Source organism: Xyrauchen texanus, chromosome 2 (assembly GCF_025860055.1).
Source record: "Xyrauchen texanus isolate HMW12.3.18 chromosome 2, RBS_HiC_50CHRs, whole genome shotgun sequence".
Lineage (NCBI taxonomy): Eukaryota > Metazoa > Chordata > Actinopteri > Cypriniformes > Catostomidae > Xyrauchen > Xyrauchen texanus.
In genome coordinates this window covers 6,456,658-6,475,083 of record NC_068277.1, presented here as the reverse complement: position 1 = coordinate 6,475,083, position 18,426 = coordinate 6,456,658, and the positions used below count along the sequence as shown (strand labels likewise).

Below are 18,426 nucleotides of genomic sequence, written 5' to 3'. Positions count from 1 at the left end.
CAGGGTTTTTAACAATCCTCATCAGTCCTGAGGGAGTCTGGCTTCATGTCTGACTCAATACGCTACACACACACACACTGACGCAAGCCCTACACTTCCAAAAACACCGCTGCGCTCCACTATAAGCAACTCGTAACAAAGTTGCTGGTGCATTTCAGCAGCATTTCATCACCTGCCTATTTGAGATTGAGTAAGTTCAAGCTTGTCTTGCTAGTTAGTGATGGACACTGGTCAGACTTTGTCCGGGCGTATCATGTTCTGACAACTAGGGTAAGTCGGAGCTGTAAAAGGAGGTGTACACCGATTAGCAAAAACATTATGACCACTCACCGGTGAAGCGAATAACGTTGGTCATCTCCTAAAAAGGCCACATGTCAACATCTGGGTAGATTAGATGGTAAGCGAACAATCGATTCTCGTAGTCAACATGTTGAATGTAGGAGAAATGGGCGGGAGGAAAGACCTGAGCAACTTTGATAAGGGCCAAATTGTTATGGCCCGACGACTGGGTCAGAGCATCTCTGAACCGGCAAGGCTTGTGAGGTGCTCCCGGTCTAAAGTGGCGAGTACCTACCGACAGTAGGAGGAGGGACAAACCACAAACTGGCGACAGGCTGTTGGCCACCCAAGGCACATCGATGCGCAAGGGACACGGAGGCTATCCTGTCTGGTCCGAAACAACAGAGGGTCTACTGTGGCACAAGTCACAGAAAATTTAAGACCGTTACGGAATGTGTCACAGCACACATAGCATTGCAACCTTCTGTGTAGCCACAGACCAGTCAGAGTGCCCATGATGACCTCTGTCCACCGTCGAAAGTGTCTACAATGGGCACGTGAGGTCAGAACTGGACCTTGGAGCAATGTAAGAAGGTCGCCTGGTCCGATGTGTCCATTTTCTTTTAAATCACGTGGATGGCCGTGTGCGTTTGCGCTGTTTACTTGGGGATGTGATGGCACCATGATGCACAGTGGGACGACAACAAGCTGGTGGAGGGAGTGTGATGCTCTGGGCAATGTCCTGCTGGGAAACCCTGGGTCCAGCCATTCATGTGGATGTCAATTTGACACATGCCACCTACCTAAACATCATTGCAGACCAGGTACACCCCTTCATGGCCTCTTTCAGCAGGATAATGCACCCTGCCACACTCCGCACATTGTTCGGGAAAGGTTTGAGGAACATGACAAAGAGTTCAAAGTGTTGCCCTGGCCTCCAAATTTCCCAGATCTCAATCTGATTGAGCATCTGTGGGATGTGCTGGACCAACTAGTCCGATCCACTGCAGCTCCACCTCACAACTTACAGGACTTGAAGGATCTGCTGCTAATGTCTTGGTGCTAGATACCACGCGACTCGTTCCGGAGTCTTGTAGATTCCATGCCTCGGTGGGTCGGCGCTTTTTTAGAAGCACGCGTAGGACCAACAGCATATAAGATGTTTGCTCATCAGTGTAGGTACAGAATGGTGTGTCTGATGCAATGCTGTCAAATTAATTCACTGCATAAGCAATGCATTGTAAAATGCTGTGTCAAGTGTCAAGTGAAAGGTGTTTCCTTTCCAGAAGTGTGCCTTGATATCCTGGTGTTCTGTTCCACTCTGTTGCGCTCCATCTAGCGTCCTGTTTGAAACAGCCCCTATTGCAGCTATAGACTCAGTTATGTGTCACTAGGGGTGGGAAGTTTGAGTAGCACATCTGATCCCGCTCTGCGCTCTCCTGTCTCTGGAGCACAAATATCGGGAATCCTGCTGGAATCACGCACACTTGTATTCTTCAGAGATCAAAGATGTGCACGAGAAGATGGGAAACATATTTATGCTATATGACACGCCGAACGCAAGATGAATGTTGTTGAATTTCCAATGCCGGAAAAACCCTGTCCATGTTTCTTCAATTCTCTCAGTCTCAGTCCTGCCCACTGATAGGTATGCAAAAGCAGCACAAATGGATATTTATCTATCACGATATACATGTTAACATCGCCACTCTATATACCCTCATATCGCCCAGCCCTACATGTTGCTAACACGGCGAAGCTATGCCACGGTGAGTCTATGCCAAAAATGCCGCTTGACAACCGAATACCATAATAACAATACATTGACATAGAACTGTCTATTGAAGTGTTTCTTTTCTCGTTTTAATTTCTTAAGATTTGAGAATATGAACTGGCTAAATCTTTTGATGATTAATTCTATGCACTTCAGTTTATTATGGGATGTACTTTTGTTACAGGGCAGGTATGTTCTTTGCAATAAACAATATGACATGGTGCAGTTTGGTTTATATTTATTTATTGTGCTTTCTTGTGGACTTCTGAGACAGCGTTGATGTAAAAAAAAAAAAAAAAAATAGCTTTTCTTCCCCAAACTGGAATCATGTAGTTCAAATTTAAATATAATTGGAATAAAATTAGAATTTTTTATCATATTTAGGTAAAAAAAAAAATTTAGTTTTTCAGCCTTGTTGGATGAAATGAAGGACATATATGATATAATTGTATCATTTAATTTTATGAGTTTTGTTTTGTTTGTCCATGTAAAATGGTGATTTAAAAGCCAAGCAGAAGCCTCTACCAACTGGTTGTATAGGCCTGAACAGGTAAATAGATGGTAACCATAGTAGAATTACCACTCATTTAGGACAACTGGGCAAGTGCAACATCACATAATTAATAAACATGAGTAAAGCTGTAAAGTTTCATGCACGCCCCTTGAAGAAATTGCCAGCTCTTGGTTGTTTTCTCTAGTCAAGGGTCACTTTACATGCCAGTCAGATGGTCTCATTGGACTCAAGTGCAAAGTAGAGCAGATTTCAAGCTGATAGTCAAAAGTTTGCTTCCGCAAGATGAGTTACCTGCCCCAGACCTTGAGCTCCGACAGAGTCAGCGTCTTGCCCTTCCTCAGCTGAACAACCGCAGTGACCTTTTGACCCCAGGTGGCATCTGGAGCACCAATCACAGCCACATCTACAGAACAGAAAAAACAATCCAGATTTCATCCCTCCTTTTACAAGCATATTTGTGTGAATGTTTGTATGTACCTGTGATGTCAGGGTGGGCTAGCAGATGCCTCTCCACGTCAAGTGCACCGATCTTGTATCCTCCGCTCTTGATGATGTCCACAGATGTACGGCCCATGATCCAGTACACGCCATCTCTGTAAAGCGCAGTGTCCCCTGAAAGAGCATCCAGAGCGGTCAGAGAGACCTGCCCTCACACTGCTCTCCAGTATAATGGAGGTCTGTGCCTCAATTAATCACTGAAGAGTCCATATGGGGCTGAGATGCAAACAGTATTTTCCACATCCATTCCACATGATATATGATATAATTCATTTTTGGATGTACTGTCCCTTTTAAAGGTACAAGGGTTGTGTGTATTGGTCTAAACTCTAATAATACCCAGTAGCCAAGCTCAAGATCTTCAGTGCAATTGCACAGACCTGCTCAGCTGGAGTTTAATTACCACCCTAAAACACAGTATATACTACAGTTGTCAGTCAAAGTAGTGTTACCCCTCGCCCCAGAGGAGGTGCATACTACAAGTTGCCTGGACCAGTAGGACCAGTGTGAATCTCTTCAATCAAGTCAATGACGAGAAAAAAGTAGTACAAGATGCACTTATATAGCGCCTTTTTAACCTTAGTGGTATTCAAATCGCTTAACACTGTGTCCCATTCACACATTCACACACATACCAATGACGGCAGAGCTGCCACGCAAGGCGCTAGCCTGTCATAGGGAGCAACTTGGGGTTCAATGTCTTGCCCAAGGACACGTCCGGCACGTGGAGTCGTGTGGGCCAGGAATCGAACCTCCAACCCTGTGATTAGTGGCCAACCTGCTCTACCACCTGAGCCACAGCCGCCCCATACAAATCACAAATCACGAGTACAACGGCTGATTATGACCTTATAAACACGTATTTTTCGCTCTGTTACTCACACACATCAAAACACTTTTAATCTAATGCATCATTTAGAAAATTATATATTTTATTGCTTGTATGACAGACACACCTATCCACTAACACTTACTCAAGTGTGATCAACTCCCGCGGTAGCTCACCTGATAGTGCAGAGGTCTTTGGACTCTGAAAACCGTGGTTTGAGACCAGTCAAGCACGGGTAGTTGACACGGGTAGTTACGAGGTTGCTTCAGAAAATGTGCTTTTTATGTTGCATTTGCAACAATAACACTATCGGTCAGGTTTGGTTAAGGATGTCAGTTTTGTTTACTCTCATTTATCTTTTTGAACACATCTTTTTAGTCTTAAGTTTTAGTTTAGGGATGTCTGATTACTCATTAAAACCTCCATCTAACATTCACCATTTCACTCACTTTTGGCGCCCCCTAGCTGGACATTTCACTTGGAAACTGCAGCCAGAGATCAGGCTGGCTTTTTGTTTCTTTTTTTAAAGCTTGAAAGCCCTCCATATAAATAGTGACCAGCACAGTCTTCAGAATTTCTCTTTTGTGTTACACAGAAGAAAGAAAGTCATACGGGTTTGAAATAGCAATAGTTGGTGAGTAAATTATGGCAGAATTGAAATTTTTGGCTGAACTATCCTTTTAATACGATTGTCAATCTCGACAACATGGGCTGCTTGAACGTAGCCATGAAGTGTTGGAGCTCAGGTGCTCTGGGGCCATGAAGAGGACAGGAAATGGGTCTTAGCAGGTGAGTGTGAAAGAGAGGAAGGAAAGAGAGTTGGATGAAGGTGTTGGAAGTCCAGCGTGTTTGATTATTGAGTGCCGAGCACCAGCTGGGGCAATGCGAAGTTGAGAAACGAGAGTGTGTTTGAGAGGTGTGTGAGGGTTAAGGACAGTGTGTCATGGGTTATAGTGTTTGAGCGTGTGCGTTCGGGTTAATCTGGGTGGGGTGGGGGCTATGACTGGTTGGATCTGCGAAACAGTTGATGGGTGAGACTGAAATCACTTTTTCATCCACCCAGCTAGATTAAAAAGAAAGCATACCACTTTATAAAAGGAATTTTCCGGGTTAAATACAAGTCAAGCTTAAACGACAGCATTTGCAGCATTATGTTGATTACCACTATTTCGACTCGCCTGTTTTTTTCTTTAAAAAAGTAAAAATCAAGGTTACAGTGAGGCACTTACAATGGAAAGTTGAAAATGTAAAGCACATTTTGTTTATGTCAAGTGGCATTACTTTTAAAACAGTGAGCATTTTAACGTTTACGGATTGGCCCCATTCTCTTCCATTGTAAGTGCCTCACTGTAACCTAGATTTTAGCTTGTTATTTAATTATTTCTCCCAATTTGGAAGGCCAAATTCCTACTACTTAGTAGGTCCTCGTGATGGCGAGGTTGCCTCCGATTCTGAGACCATCAATCCGCGCATCTTATCACGTGGCTCGTCGTGCATGACGCTGCAGAGACTCACAGTATGTGGAGACTCATGCTATTCTCCGCGCACAACTTACCACACACCCTATTGAGAGCGAGAACCCCTAATTGTGACCACGAGGAGGTTACCCCATGTGACTCTACCCTCCCTAGCAACCGGGCCAAAATGGTTGCTTAGGAGACCTGACTGGAGTCACTCAGCACGCCCTGGATTCAAACTCGTGACTCCAGGGGTGGTGGTCAGCGTCAATACTCGCCGAGCTACCCAGACCCCCCAGATATTTGCTTTTTTTAAAGAAAAGGCGGGATGAGTCAAAATAAATTTTGGTAGTAATCAATATTATGCCACAAATGCTATCAAGTGAGCTAATATTCATTTAACAAAAGTACTACTATTCGAATCCTGCACAGTTTGTGCTACCGACATGAATGATACATGAAATCATGTGGCTTGTTGAGGAGATGTGAGCCAATCCTTTTCTAAGCAGTTGAACTAATGATTTTTGCCTAGATGACGATCAAATTGGAAAACAATCCCATAGACTTACTTTGAAGGTTGGACCCGAATCATATCTAGAGACCAGAATATCATACTGTTGAGACTTGGATAGGACTGGGCATCAATCCAGATTACCAGCTTCGATTCCGATTCACAAGCTCTCGATTCGTTTCAGAGTTTTATTTGATATTCTAATAATTTGGGTACATCACAATTATAATGTCAGATGCTTACACATAAAAGCAATTTGATGATTCTCAATACCAATTTCGATACCACAACAAAAAAAGTCATTTTTAAATACAGGTAACCAGTCCAACTACTGGTCTTCAATCATTTTAATACTTTATATTAATCCATTAATACATTTCATCTTCTTGATTTTTAATCAAAAGGCCACTTTTAACGATCCAATAATTTTCTGATGGATAAAATCCAAGCCTACATTTTGTTTTTCCTGTTGAAATATGTCGATTTTTATGTCTATACTGAATAACAAAATTGTGCTATCAGATGCTGAAAAATTTGAATCGTGATTAATTGCATAATTATTTGTAGTTAATCACGATTTTTAAAAAGTGCTGAGATTTGACACTATAGTATATACTTATTTTCTTGTCAAAATTCATTTATTTCCATCTTAGGAAAGTAAACATAACAATATGTAGCAATATAAAAGCCTTGCAAAGCATAAAGACAGAAATGCACTCAAATAGCACCAAATATAAGTAACATTAAACGTTTCCCAAAGTCTAAGTGTGAGTTTGACTAATTGAAAGAACTAGTCTCCCCATATGTTGCATATGCATTACAATAGGCATTAAATCCCTTAAAATCTCATCCTCCACAATATTAACCTGCCGGTAGATTGTGAATATCCGCTTTGTTACAGCAATCGTGAAGCTGCGTTCACGATTCGCATCAGAGCAGCAGCGCCAGCGTACAGTGGCGCTTTGAACACACCATGAAAAAGCGCAAACAAATACGTCTCAATCTGCATTTTGGTTAAAGTTAAGATTTGGTGGGCTTCTGTGGTAATTAAAATAAGCCTTAGTATACAAAATACTTTTAGTACATCAAATAGCACTAAGAGCTCATTATATATATATAAACATGTTATAACAGTCAAGATTTATATGTAATCATGATTCTTCCTAAATGTAGCTTTTATTCTTTTAAAAACATCATGTTTATTGTCTATTTATTTTGTTATTTCTTGCAAATGCTTTTATGCATTTTCTGAGAAAATACAGGATTTCTCTTTGTCCCTGGAAAGAAAAAAGAAATAGACTGCAAACTTTAAAATAGAAAAAAAAAAAAAACTCCTTTTCCAGCTGTACTTTGATGCCTAGATTAACATATATAATGTGTACATAGAAAAAACAACCAGCTTTCCCTCTAATCCTCAATAAACCTCTAAAATGTACAGCACTTCATCTTTTTGTCGCTCGCCCTTCATCCCTCTCTCTCTGTCTCCAGCAAGGAGCGTGGCGTCAATAGAGGGCCCATCTGTTCCCATACATCAAGCTCTTCATTTCAGTTTATTAGCTGGGATAAATCATAAATATTTCATTATACATCACGGGCGGCTGTCGTAGGGACGGCACAATTTATCAGCGCTGCCCTCTCTTGCCGCCCGGCACTGGAGCAATAAGCTTTCCAGTCTATTAAACAAGATTGATACAGTGTGTAAATTTAGATATTGGGAATTTCTTCACAGACCAGTGCTCCGCAGTGATAGGCTGGGGTGCGGAGGGGGTGGAGAGGTGAAGGAGACGATGAGAGCGAGAGAGAGAGACGAATCGGGGTGGAAGGGAAAGTGGTTGGGTGTTCACAGCAGTAAGCATGTATTTACACTCGCCCCGTTCCTCTTTTAAATGACCCCACCCGCAAAAACGCAGGGTGTAATTTTGTCACAGTGGCATGGCTCTCTTCTCATGCAAATGATTCGGGAGAGTGAGAGCGTGTTTGACATGGTTCAGATAATTGATTGGTGTGTGAGGGGAGAGGGGGTGGCTGGGAATTTATGGACATTCTCTCTAGGAATCCATAATGCAAAAAAAGTCTTTTTACCAGTAAAAAAGATCTAATCCTTAAAACAAGACGCACTTACTTGAGAAGCAAATTGTGCAATATATTAAGACTTGTTTTCAGAATATATATTTTGAATTTACGGAAGGCCAAATTACTATTAAAAAAACTGTTGCTTCCTCATGCCAACCTGATCGTAATCCTGAAAATGAGAAAGACAATGCTAATGCTAATGCTAAAATGAAATACAAGGGGCATTTATTGATTAATTTGATCAATTTCATTTAGTATTTAATGATTTGTTTAAATATTATTTTAATGATTTAATTTGTAGTAATTTGGCCCTCCATATGAATTAAGTTAAATAATAATATTTTCTTGTTTTAAGCATAAATCTAATAACATTTTGTGAGGTTTATGCTTAAAACAAGAAAGAATTAAAAAAATTGCCAATGGGGTAAGAAAAAGAAACTTTCCAAATATATTTTATGCAAACAAGTCTTCATATCTTAATAAATAATAAATAGATTTTCAGTCTATTTTAAAGATGTGTGCATTTTAGTTGTAAGATGATTTTCTATCAAACTGAACTGATTAAACTTTTTCAAAATGTATATATTATCAATTCAATGTGAAGTATTTAATTAAACCTAAATACTTCACATTCGTGATCAATTTATAATAATTTAAAAAAAGATTACGCATTCATTTGAAAGGAAATTTGTCACAATTTAAATGCATAAATCTTAAAAAAATAATATATATATATATATATATATATATATATATATATATATATATATATATATATATATATATATATATATATATATATATACACAAAGCAATAACTAAATCAGCATACTATCATCTGAAAAATATTGCAAGAATTAGATGCATTGTTTCCAGTCAAGACCTCGAGAAACTTGTGCATGCTTTCATCACCAGCAGGGTGGATTATTGTAATGGACTCCTCACTGGCCTTCCCAAAAAGACCATAAGACAGTTGCAGCTCATACAGAACGCTGCTGCCAGGATTCTGAGCAGAACCAGAAAACATGAACATGTCACACCAGTCCTCAGGTCTTTACACTGGCTCCCAGTTACATTTAGGATTGATTTTAAAGTATTATTACTGGTATATAAATCACTCAATGGGCTAGGACCTCAATATATTGCAGATATGCTCACTGAATATAAACGTAAGTCTTACAATTCAACCAACAATTGACTGTACATTTTATATTGGAAAATGCCCACTTTTCACGATCAAGTAAATTCTCAATGGGTCCTATCATACAAATATTTTTTTGAATATCCCGTTTCACTCAGAAATATGAAACATTATGGAAGTAAAATGGGTTACAAATGCCATTTCATGTTGACTTAAGACCCAAAGGTCAGTCGTCTCCAACTACGAAAAGAAGAAATGGAAGTTTAATGTTAATGTGTGGATATGAATGCTGCAGCAGTAATGGCATATGCCTACTGGAGTCATGGTGGATGGTGATTCGGCCCAGTGGCTTTCCTAATTAAAATGATAAGAAGCTTTATTGCAGTAGGCCCCCCGCCCCTGTCTGAGGTGTTTAAGGGAACACAGCCATGTTGCATGCTAAACAGGGACGAACACATGATGCAATGAAGAGCAAGCATCCAACAAACAACTCATGCATTTGAAGCAAAGTCATCCTTCACATTGCATGCCTATATTGCAGTATAAATCCCAATTTTTACGCTAACAAACATATAAGAACTGTTCCAAAACCTCGTAAGATGCTTATCTAGAGAGCTTTTCAAGGCATCACAGGTGCGCTCGTGATACGAAGGCTGTTCAAAAAGTTAAACTAAAATAAGTTACCTAAGTTACTTACGGAAGGACTAAGCGAAAAAGTTGTGAAATGTCGATTTTAAACATACTTTACATTTGCTGAAAAGTATTACTTTAGTAATAGTTCAATCAATTTTACCCCATTTTTGTGTTTATGTATTTTTATGCTAATTATTCCCGTGCGACCCCACGTCCACATGCGTTGTATTTTTGTTTTACAATACGCAACGCATAATTTCAATTAATTTAAACCGACTGATCTCAGTTGAAGAAATTCTGGGCTGTCAGGGGTTACATTTTCAACATATGTGATAAAACAACATGGCGCTGACCACAGCGGAGTTTGTCTTTTGGAGAAACGGCAACAAAGCTACATCTAGTAAGAAACCTCATTAAGTTTTTACGATGAAACCTGTTTGAGTCAAAAGATTAGAGTCTCTAGTTTCATCAGATATGCATTTATCGCAAACCGCTCATTAACATATTGTACACAAATGTGCACAACAGCACAAGGTTTCCATTAGAAATCATATATTTACTGTGCATTATCATATTGAGAATCAATGGGTTCATCCAAATATTAAAATATTTTGCTTTCAGAGGCTTTATATGGAGTTAGGATGAAAATAAGGTGCATTTCGAACTGTTCTGAGACCAGTGCAGACAGACAGCACACTGGAGGTTAAGTCATTCACTAAACAGGGAGCAAGGGAGCATCTTATAGCTCTCTATGCAGCCAAGTGCATTCAATCCAAACTTCCAAATCCAAAAGTTCAGTTTCAGGCTGCTGATGATGTTTGGACCACTCAACATGTTTGGCAGACATGGGACGATGGTAATCAGTACATGGATTGAGAATTTATAACATGGTTGTATGATTGGATGATAATGGCCATTACATTGAATCAGAATTATTATGCAAATTGTTGATGATGAATTGTCTGTAGTGTCTCAAAAACTTGAATAACCAACACTCCAAGAATTTGATGAATAAAATTTGACTTTCTTGGTATTTTTTTGTTTTGTTTGTTTTATTTCCCCCCTTTTCTCCCCAATTTGGAATGCCCAATTCCCAATGCGCTCCAAGTCCTCATGGTGGCGTATTGACTCACCTCAATCCGGGTGGCGGAGGACGAATCTCAGTTGCATCCACGTCTTATCACATGGCTTGTTGAGCGCGTTACCGTGGAGACATAGTGCGTGTGGAGGCTTCACGCTATTCTCCGTGGCATCCGCGCACAACTCACCATGCGCCCCACTGAGAGCGAGAACCACATTATAGCGACCATGAGGAGGTTATCCCATGTGACTCCACCCACCCTAGCAACCAGGCCAATTTGGTTGCTTAGGAGACCTGGCTGGAGTCACTCAGCACGCCCTGGATTCGGACTTGCGACTCCAGGGGTGGTAGTCAGCGTGTTTAAGACTTTCTTGGTATTATTTAAAATGTCACAACTTAGTCTCGCTGTCCACCTATGTGGACAGCAATTGTTAGGAAAAGTATTTGCTCTAGACTTTGTTTTTTTGCATGTTTATTAGGTGCTACTAGTTACAAATAAAAATGGAAATGGAAAATGCACACAGCAGTCACGCTCGGGAATCAGGTGTAGAATCAGGGAGTGGTGGTGGCGGCGTAGTGGGCTAAAGCACATAACTTGTAATCAGAAGGTTGCTGGTTCGATCCCCAGAGCCACCACCATTGTGTTCTTGAGCAAGGCACTTAACTCCAGGTTGCTCTGGGGGGATTGTCCCTGTAATAAGTCCACTGTAAGTTGCTTTGGATAAAAGCATCTGCCAAATGCATAAATGTTAAATGTAAATGTAAATGTTATAGTATCAGACTGTTTGCAACACACAAATGTCAAACTCTGGACGATTGTGTGTCATGTCTCCCTTGCGGTATGCTATTTTTCATGTACAGCTTTTCAAATCGGTCACTAATGAAGTTCTAATTTAGTTAGGATGCTAAGGGGCCGTTCACACTGAACATGTTTTGTGCCTGTCCACACTGTTTTTTCAATTGTTCTCTATATAAACATCTCAATCTCAAAAGCAGACGACTTTGACTGTTATGCAGGGTTTCAATGTTTTGTAAGTGTCTCGCTTGGGAGCTACTTATTATTATTATTATGATTATGTCAAATGTAAACTAATTATCACTAAAACAACAGATCCACCTTGAGGAACAAATAGCATGTATAATATGTGTTCAGGATATTGGATACTGATAATTCACCACTGTTGCGCAAAAACATCGACATTATGGTAAATGGTCTGCACTTATATAGCGCTTTTTTTTAATTAACCTTAGAGGTTACCAAAGCGCTTTACACTGTGTCCCAATCACCCATCCACACTCACATTCATACACCAATGGTGGCAGAGCTGCCATGTAAGGCACTAGCCTGCCATTGGGAGCGACTTGGGGTTCAGTGTCTTGCCCAAGGACACTTAGGCATGTGGAGCCATGTGGTCTGGGATTCGAACCACCAACCCTGCGATTGGTAGCCGACCCGCTCTACCACCTGAGCCACAGCCAAATATTATATATTTCTTCACTAGCTACCCTATACACCTTTGGTGGTTAAGCAATAAACAGGTAGAAGAGGTAGAATAAGGTCCCGGGGTCACTAAAGACCCAAGGTATGCATTTAAGCGAGTATTTGGTGTGCACTGCACTTTAGAAGGCAGCTGCCGATTATGTTTCGGAAAAGTACATCAGATTTACAGTTTTAGTATAGTACATTTACGCATACACACCAACAAACACACCTCCTGGCCACACTTAAACAAACATGAATAGGCTGTTTTGCTGGAAGCAAAGTGTGTAAACAAAAATTACACCCACCCACATACTTGCATGGGAGACTGAAGGGGAGTTGACAGCTCTGGAAAGGGCAGTGTGACAGGGGCCATGCTTGACGTCCAGCACACTTACACATCAGTGAACAAACACAGCGCTCTGACAGGCTGTGAGCTCCACCACACCTCCTGAACGCCTGTGTGAATGACTCGATATATACTGACAGTCATGAAAACACAACAGGTGAAGAACACGGACTCCATGTCCTTAAAGCACACTGGGCGCTTACACATTACATGTTGACAGGGATTGTGAGTCTGTGCTGGGCTTGTGTTATTATTGGATATTCTTAAGTGAAAAGACAAAACATTTAATTACAAATGTTTGTATTATAATATAAAAACATAAGGGTAACATTTTGCAATAAGGTTGTATTTGTTAGCATTAGATAATACAATAGTTAACATGAACTAACAATGAACAACACTTTTACAGTTTTAATTAGTGTAAGTAAATGTACATTTTTACATATTGTTGCACAAATGCAAATTTATCATTAAAAATGTTGTATGCCATCACAAGTTTATGTATTATGAACTAACAATAAACAATAGTATATTAACCTAGGTCAATAAAAGCTGTATTAACTAATGTTAACGTATTCTTATGAGCCAAAACATTATGACCACCTGCCTAATATGCTGTTGGTACTCCACATTCCACCAAAACAGTGCCAAACGGCCGAGGCATGGACTCTATAAGACCCCTTAAGGTTTTTTTTTGGTATCTGGCACCAAGACATTAGCAGCAGATCCTTCAAGCCCTGTAAGTTGCGAGGTGAAGCCACCGTGGATGCTCAATCGGATTGAGATCTGGATAATTTGGAGGCCAGGGCAACACCTTGAACTCTTCATCATGTTCCTCAAACCATTCTCGAACAATGTGGGCAGCAGAGCAATGCGATGCTTCCAAATAGTTTACCATACGTGAATAAGATGTCAGCGAGCGTAAAAGTGCTGTGATTATTTACGTTTCCATTTATGCATTTGGCAGACGCTTTTATCCAAAGCAACTTACAGTGCACTTATTACAGGGACAATCCCCCCGGAGCAACCTGGAGTTAAGTGCCTTGCTCAAGGACACAATGGTGGTGGATGTGGGGATCGAACCAGCAACCTTCTGATTACCAGTTATGTGCTTTAGCCCACTACGCCACCACAACTCCATTATCTGGCTGATCGTTAGATTATTGAATAAAGAAAGAAGGTTCTCTTAGCCTGACACCATTTTATTTGAAACCTATGGTTTAAGTTAAAGTTGTTTTTGATTTTTGGTTATTGTTTTTTTATTTATATTTAATTTTATTTCTATTTATTGAAAGGGTATGCATACTTTTTTGTTGAAAAGGTACAGTACGTTTTGGTGTCAGAGGACAGATAGAGAAAATTGCACCTACTTAAATACAAGTACTTTACCTACTTGTTTTCAACTTAGAAGTAGGAATATACATGCTAAATGCATGTCCTAACGAATGCTGCAATAAAACTTAAGTTGTCTTATGTTTGTGGAGGGTTTTATTGTTGCATAATAGGGACATTTGCAGATAATCGTAAAAATCATGAAATCAGACAATAATCGTACCATCATAAATTCACATCGTGACATCCCTAATCACAAGTTATTCGGGAAGGTTTCAAGAAAAAATCCTCTGCTCTCATCCAACATCAAACACAAGTGTCTTCAGTTTGCCAGACACTACTGGAACTTCAAATGGGACCGGGGTCTATGTAAGGAATAATTGACGACGGGCCGTTGAATTATTAGAAAAATAATGCACACCCGGGGTGGTAATGCGGTCACGACGCGGCGAGTGGCGTTACCGGTGTGCATATTCTAATAATTCAACGCCCGAGTCAATTATTCGCTATACTACAGTTACCACACCTCGAAACATTGTTCAGATGATGTGATTCTAGACGTTTGTCAAGTTTTTGTCATTAAAACGCTCTTGTATGTAGGACTAATTTCTTACGCATCTAATCTGCCTCCGTTGCTAATTCCAAAACGTCATTTTAGAGTTAGTAACGGAGGTTTGAGCCACTGACAGCAGACTAATGCAGTTATTAGTGTAGTTATTAGAGAGACAGAGGTTGCAATAATGAGACAGAAAATCATGATGCGTCATATTATTTAATTTATTTATTAATTCATACGTTATAATTCATTCGTTATTTCGAACGAATTTATTTATTAAAATTAAACTGCACGTTAAACACATTGACAGCCCAAGCTGTTGTTTTTTTGGTGTTTTCTTCATGTTTTTCAGCCCTCGAGTCGGTCTAGCTGTTCTTCGCTGATTGTTTTATGTCTTTTGTTGTTGCCGGCTGCCTTTGATGTCCTCTTCCGTTTATTTGTTTTTTCATCTGAGCTATCCAATACTGCGGTCGCCCAGTTGTTAAAATGTTTATGTTCACCGTAAATATTAAAATTTACTTCCGGAAAATCAAAATAGTCTGTCATTTTTTTTCCTCTTGAAGTTGAAGTGGATTTGTCGCTGTCACTTCTTGTTATGAATTGTATCCTATTTTCCGTTATTACAGTTGACTACGCGAAGTGATATGGAACTGTAATGCGGTCAAGACCTGCCTGGAACTACTTTAGCCGTGCGTTTCCCTGAAAATAATTGCACACCTTAGAACGTTCTCAACCAATCAGAATCAAGCATTCAACAGCCCTGTAGTATAAGGTCAGATAAAACAAAAATAGAGCTTTATGGCAGTAAACATCAGACATTGATTTGGCAGCCATATGGAAAATTACTCCATGCCCATGGTTAAATATGGTGGTGGATCTTTAATGTTGTTTTTCTGTCAGAGGTCCTGGACATCTTGTTTGGATATATGGCATCATGAACTCTATCATATACCAACAGATACTAAATCAAAACCTGCCTGTCAAAAAGCTTAAAATAGGCTGTGGTTGGATATTCCAGCAGGACAATGATCCAAAACACACATTAAAATCAACACAAAAATGGTTCACTGACCAAAAAAACCAAGGTCCTGCCATGGCCATCCCAGTCCATTGACACGAACCCCATAGAAAACCTGTGGGGTGAACTAAAGAGGGGAGTCCACCAGCGTAAACCTCTGAATTGGAAGGATCTGGAGGGGTTGCTGTATGGAGGAATGGTCTCAGATCTCTTGCCATGTGTTCTCCAACCTCATTAGGCATTATAGGAGAAGTCTCAGAGCTGTTATCTTGGCAAAGGGAGGTTGCACAAAGTATTGAATAAAAGGGTGCCAATAATTGTGCCACACATATATTTGACAAAGATATTTGTTTTTTGATCAATCTTATGTTCTGTTTGCAATTGTATGATATCCATGAGACGAATGATATTTTGAATGAAAGAGCAAATGGATCAATACTAAAGACATTTTAAACAGCGCTCTTTGCTCATATTTTCCAAGGATGCCAATATTTTTGGCCACAACTGTATATAGTTATCTAGTTACACAGTTTCCGTATAGTTCTTTATATGTCATTAAAAATAACAAATAAAATTAGAACTTAGATTATTTAAAAAATGTATCTTTTGTAAATTATTTTTAAACTCTACTGAAACTACGGCTTTGGCTACGACTAAATATTTCTGTGTCAAAAGAATAATAATAAAATGCATTTGGTGTGAACGGCCCCTGAAACACTTCACGTCTGTAAAGCAGCTGACTATATTACAATGTGGTTTACATAAAAATGTATCATGTTAAACTGAAAATAATTAGTCAATTATATTGTAAAAAAAAAAAACAACAATAAGCTTTTTCCCCAAAAAAGACTGGAAATGTAAAGAGGAAAAAAAGATGAAAATACACTTAAAAAAGACAAGACAAAAACGAACAAAACAAATCGAGCAAAGATTTGTTTATGAAGGGCAAGTATTGCAATGCTCCAAGAATAGTGCTGATGGACAGCATATAAAGTGTTGTTTATATGCCTTCTCCGATATGAGCTGAGATTTTGAGTTGTAGATGAACTGAGCTTGATGGAAAGTGTTCTCTGGTAAGCAACCAGAGTTACAGTAAACACTCTCAGCTACATGAATATTAATGCATGCGTGTTAAAGCATTATAACAGCTCTAGCTCTACGGAGAGGCTAATGAGGACGAATTACAGACAAGCACTGACAAAACACACAGCTCAGATGACATTTATCTTCCTTAACTTCTTTTTGTCATCAGCCGCATCCCATTTAGCATACCATTGCAACTTGCACTAAAAGTATAAACTTGGCTGGTTATGGGAAAATGCATACATTTAAAGGAATGTTCCAGGTACATACAAATTAAGCTCAATTAGCAGCATTTGTGGCATAATGCTAATTTCCACAAAACATTTCAACTCATCCCTCATTTATTTAAAAAAATGTAATAAACATTACGGTTACTATAAGGCACTTACAATGGAAGTGGATGGGGCCGGTTCAAAAACATTAAAATACACACTGTTTCAGAAGACATTATACATGCTAACATGATTATAGAGTGATAAAATCTCTTACTAACCTTATCTGTTGGTTAAGTTATAGCCAATATTACAAATTTGTTGCCATGACAACCAAACCCTGTAGTCGCAGCATAGGATATAACTTTACACAGAAGGTTATTAAGTGATTTTATTACCTAAAATCATGTTAACACATATAAATGTCTACATCTTGAAGCTATACTTTTGAAAAACGTATTTTAGCATTTATGGACAGGCTCCATTCACTTCCATTCTAAGTGCCTAACTGTAACCGTTTTTTTTTTTAATAAAGGAGGGACGAGTCAAAATTATTTTTGTGGTAATCAACATTATACCACAAATGTTGTCGATTGATACATTTGTCGATTGAACATGTATAAACTTAATTTAAAAGCATTCTCTAAATACTAAAAGTATGTCCAAATACACCAGTGCACCAGCATTGCGGCATACCATCACGTCAGTTAAATTGCATCTACCACAGACCCCTTTGCTTTGTAGGGGTGGGAATCCTTCCAGATTTCCCGATTCGATTCCGATTCTATATTGATTCATATGGGTATATTTCTGTTATTATGTCCCTTTTGCTTACAAAAATGTAAGAAATTATATCCCAGTTAATGCTGTTAAATATACAGTGGATCTTCTAATTATGTACATTCCGAAAATATAAATTTTACTAATAATATTTTATTAGTTTTTCATTATTTTGGCTTTTCAAAAATGATCAAATCCATGGGGCAGATTCACTTTCAGCGGAAATACCTGCGTCTTATTCACTAACCACTTGCGATCATGTTTAGCGGGCGCTGAAATTGCACTGTCTCTTCAATGACGTCATTGTCATTCCTTTCCGCACAAACACGGCCCCTTTCTATGTAAATTAGGCTCATTAAAGATAACGCTTCATTTGCATATTATGTAAAAGCGATGTTTGAGAACATATTCAACTGATCATTTCAGCAGAAATTAATCAAATATGAATCAAATGATATTGAAGAGCGATATAACCTGACATGTATCCGGATGCAGGGTGGGTCAAATACGGTGGTCTGCGGCATCCTCGGCTACATTGTGCTCAGAATCGGACCACAAGATCAGAATTGCACATGCAAATTGCATTCTGCGGCGATTTTGTGGCCATGTTTGCACCGTTGCCTGATCTGCATTATTTCTTTAGTGAATCGGGCGCTAAACGAGCGCAGTTAGCGTATGCCAAAAACTGCGCTTTTAGCGGGCGCAATTAATTCTTAGTGAATCTGCCCCATTTGTCTTCAATCAATAAATAAGATATTATATTTAATACATAAATTTCTGTTACATGTTTTACAATATGCAGGTATTTACATGGCTTTGTTGAACA

General features: G+C 39.2%; 1 protein-coding gene across 2 annotated transcripts in view; it reads right to left on the bottom strand.

The window, feature by feature from the left end:
* acsf3 (acyl-CoA synthetase family member 3) overlaps positions 1–18,426 on the bottom strand; it is a 66,216-nt gene that overhangs the window by 6,732 nt on the left and 41,058 nt on the right. For both annotated transcript variants that reach the window (XM_052092377.1, XM_052092385.1), the window contains 2 exons: positions 3,045–3,179; positions 2,859–2,970 (listed from right to left, as the gene is read on the bottom strand). In XM_052092377.1, coding sequence (XP_051948337.1) covers positions 2,859–2,970; positions 3,045–3,179 — 247 coding nt within the window. The remainder of the gene's footprint in view (positions 1–2,858; positions 2,971–3,044; positions 3,180–18,426) is intronic.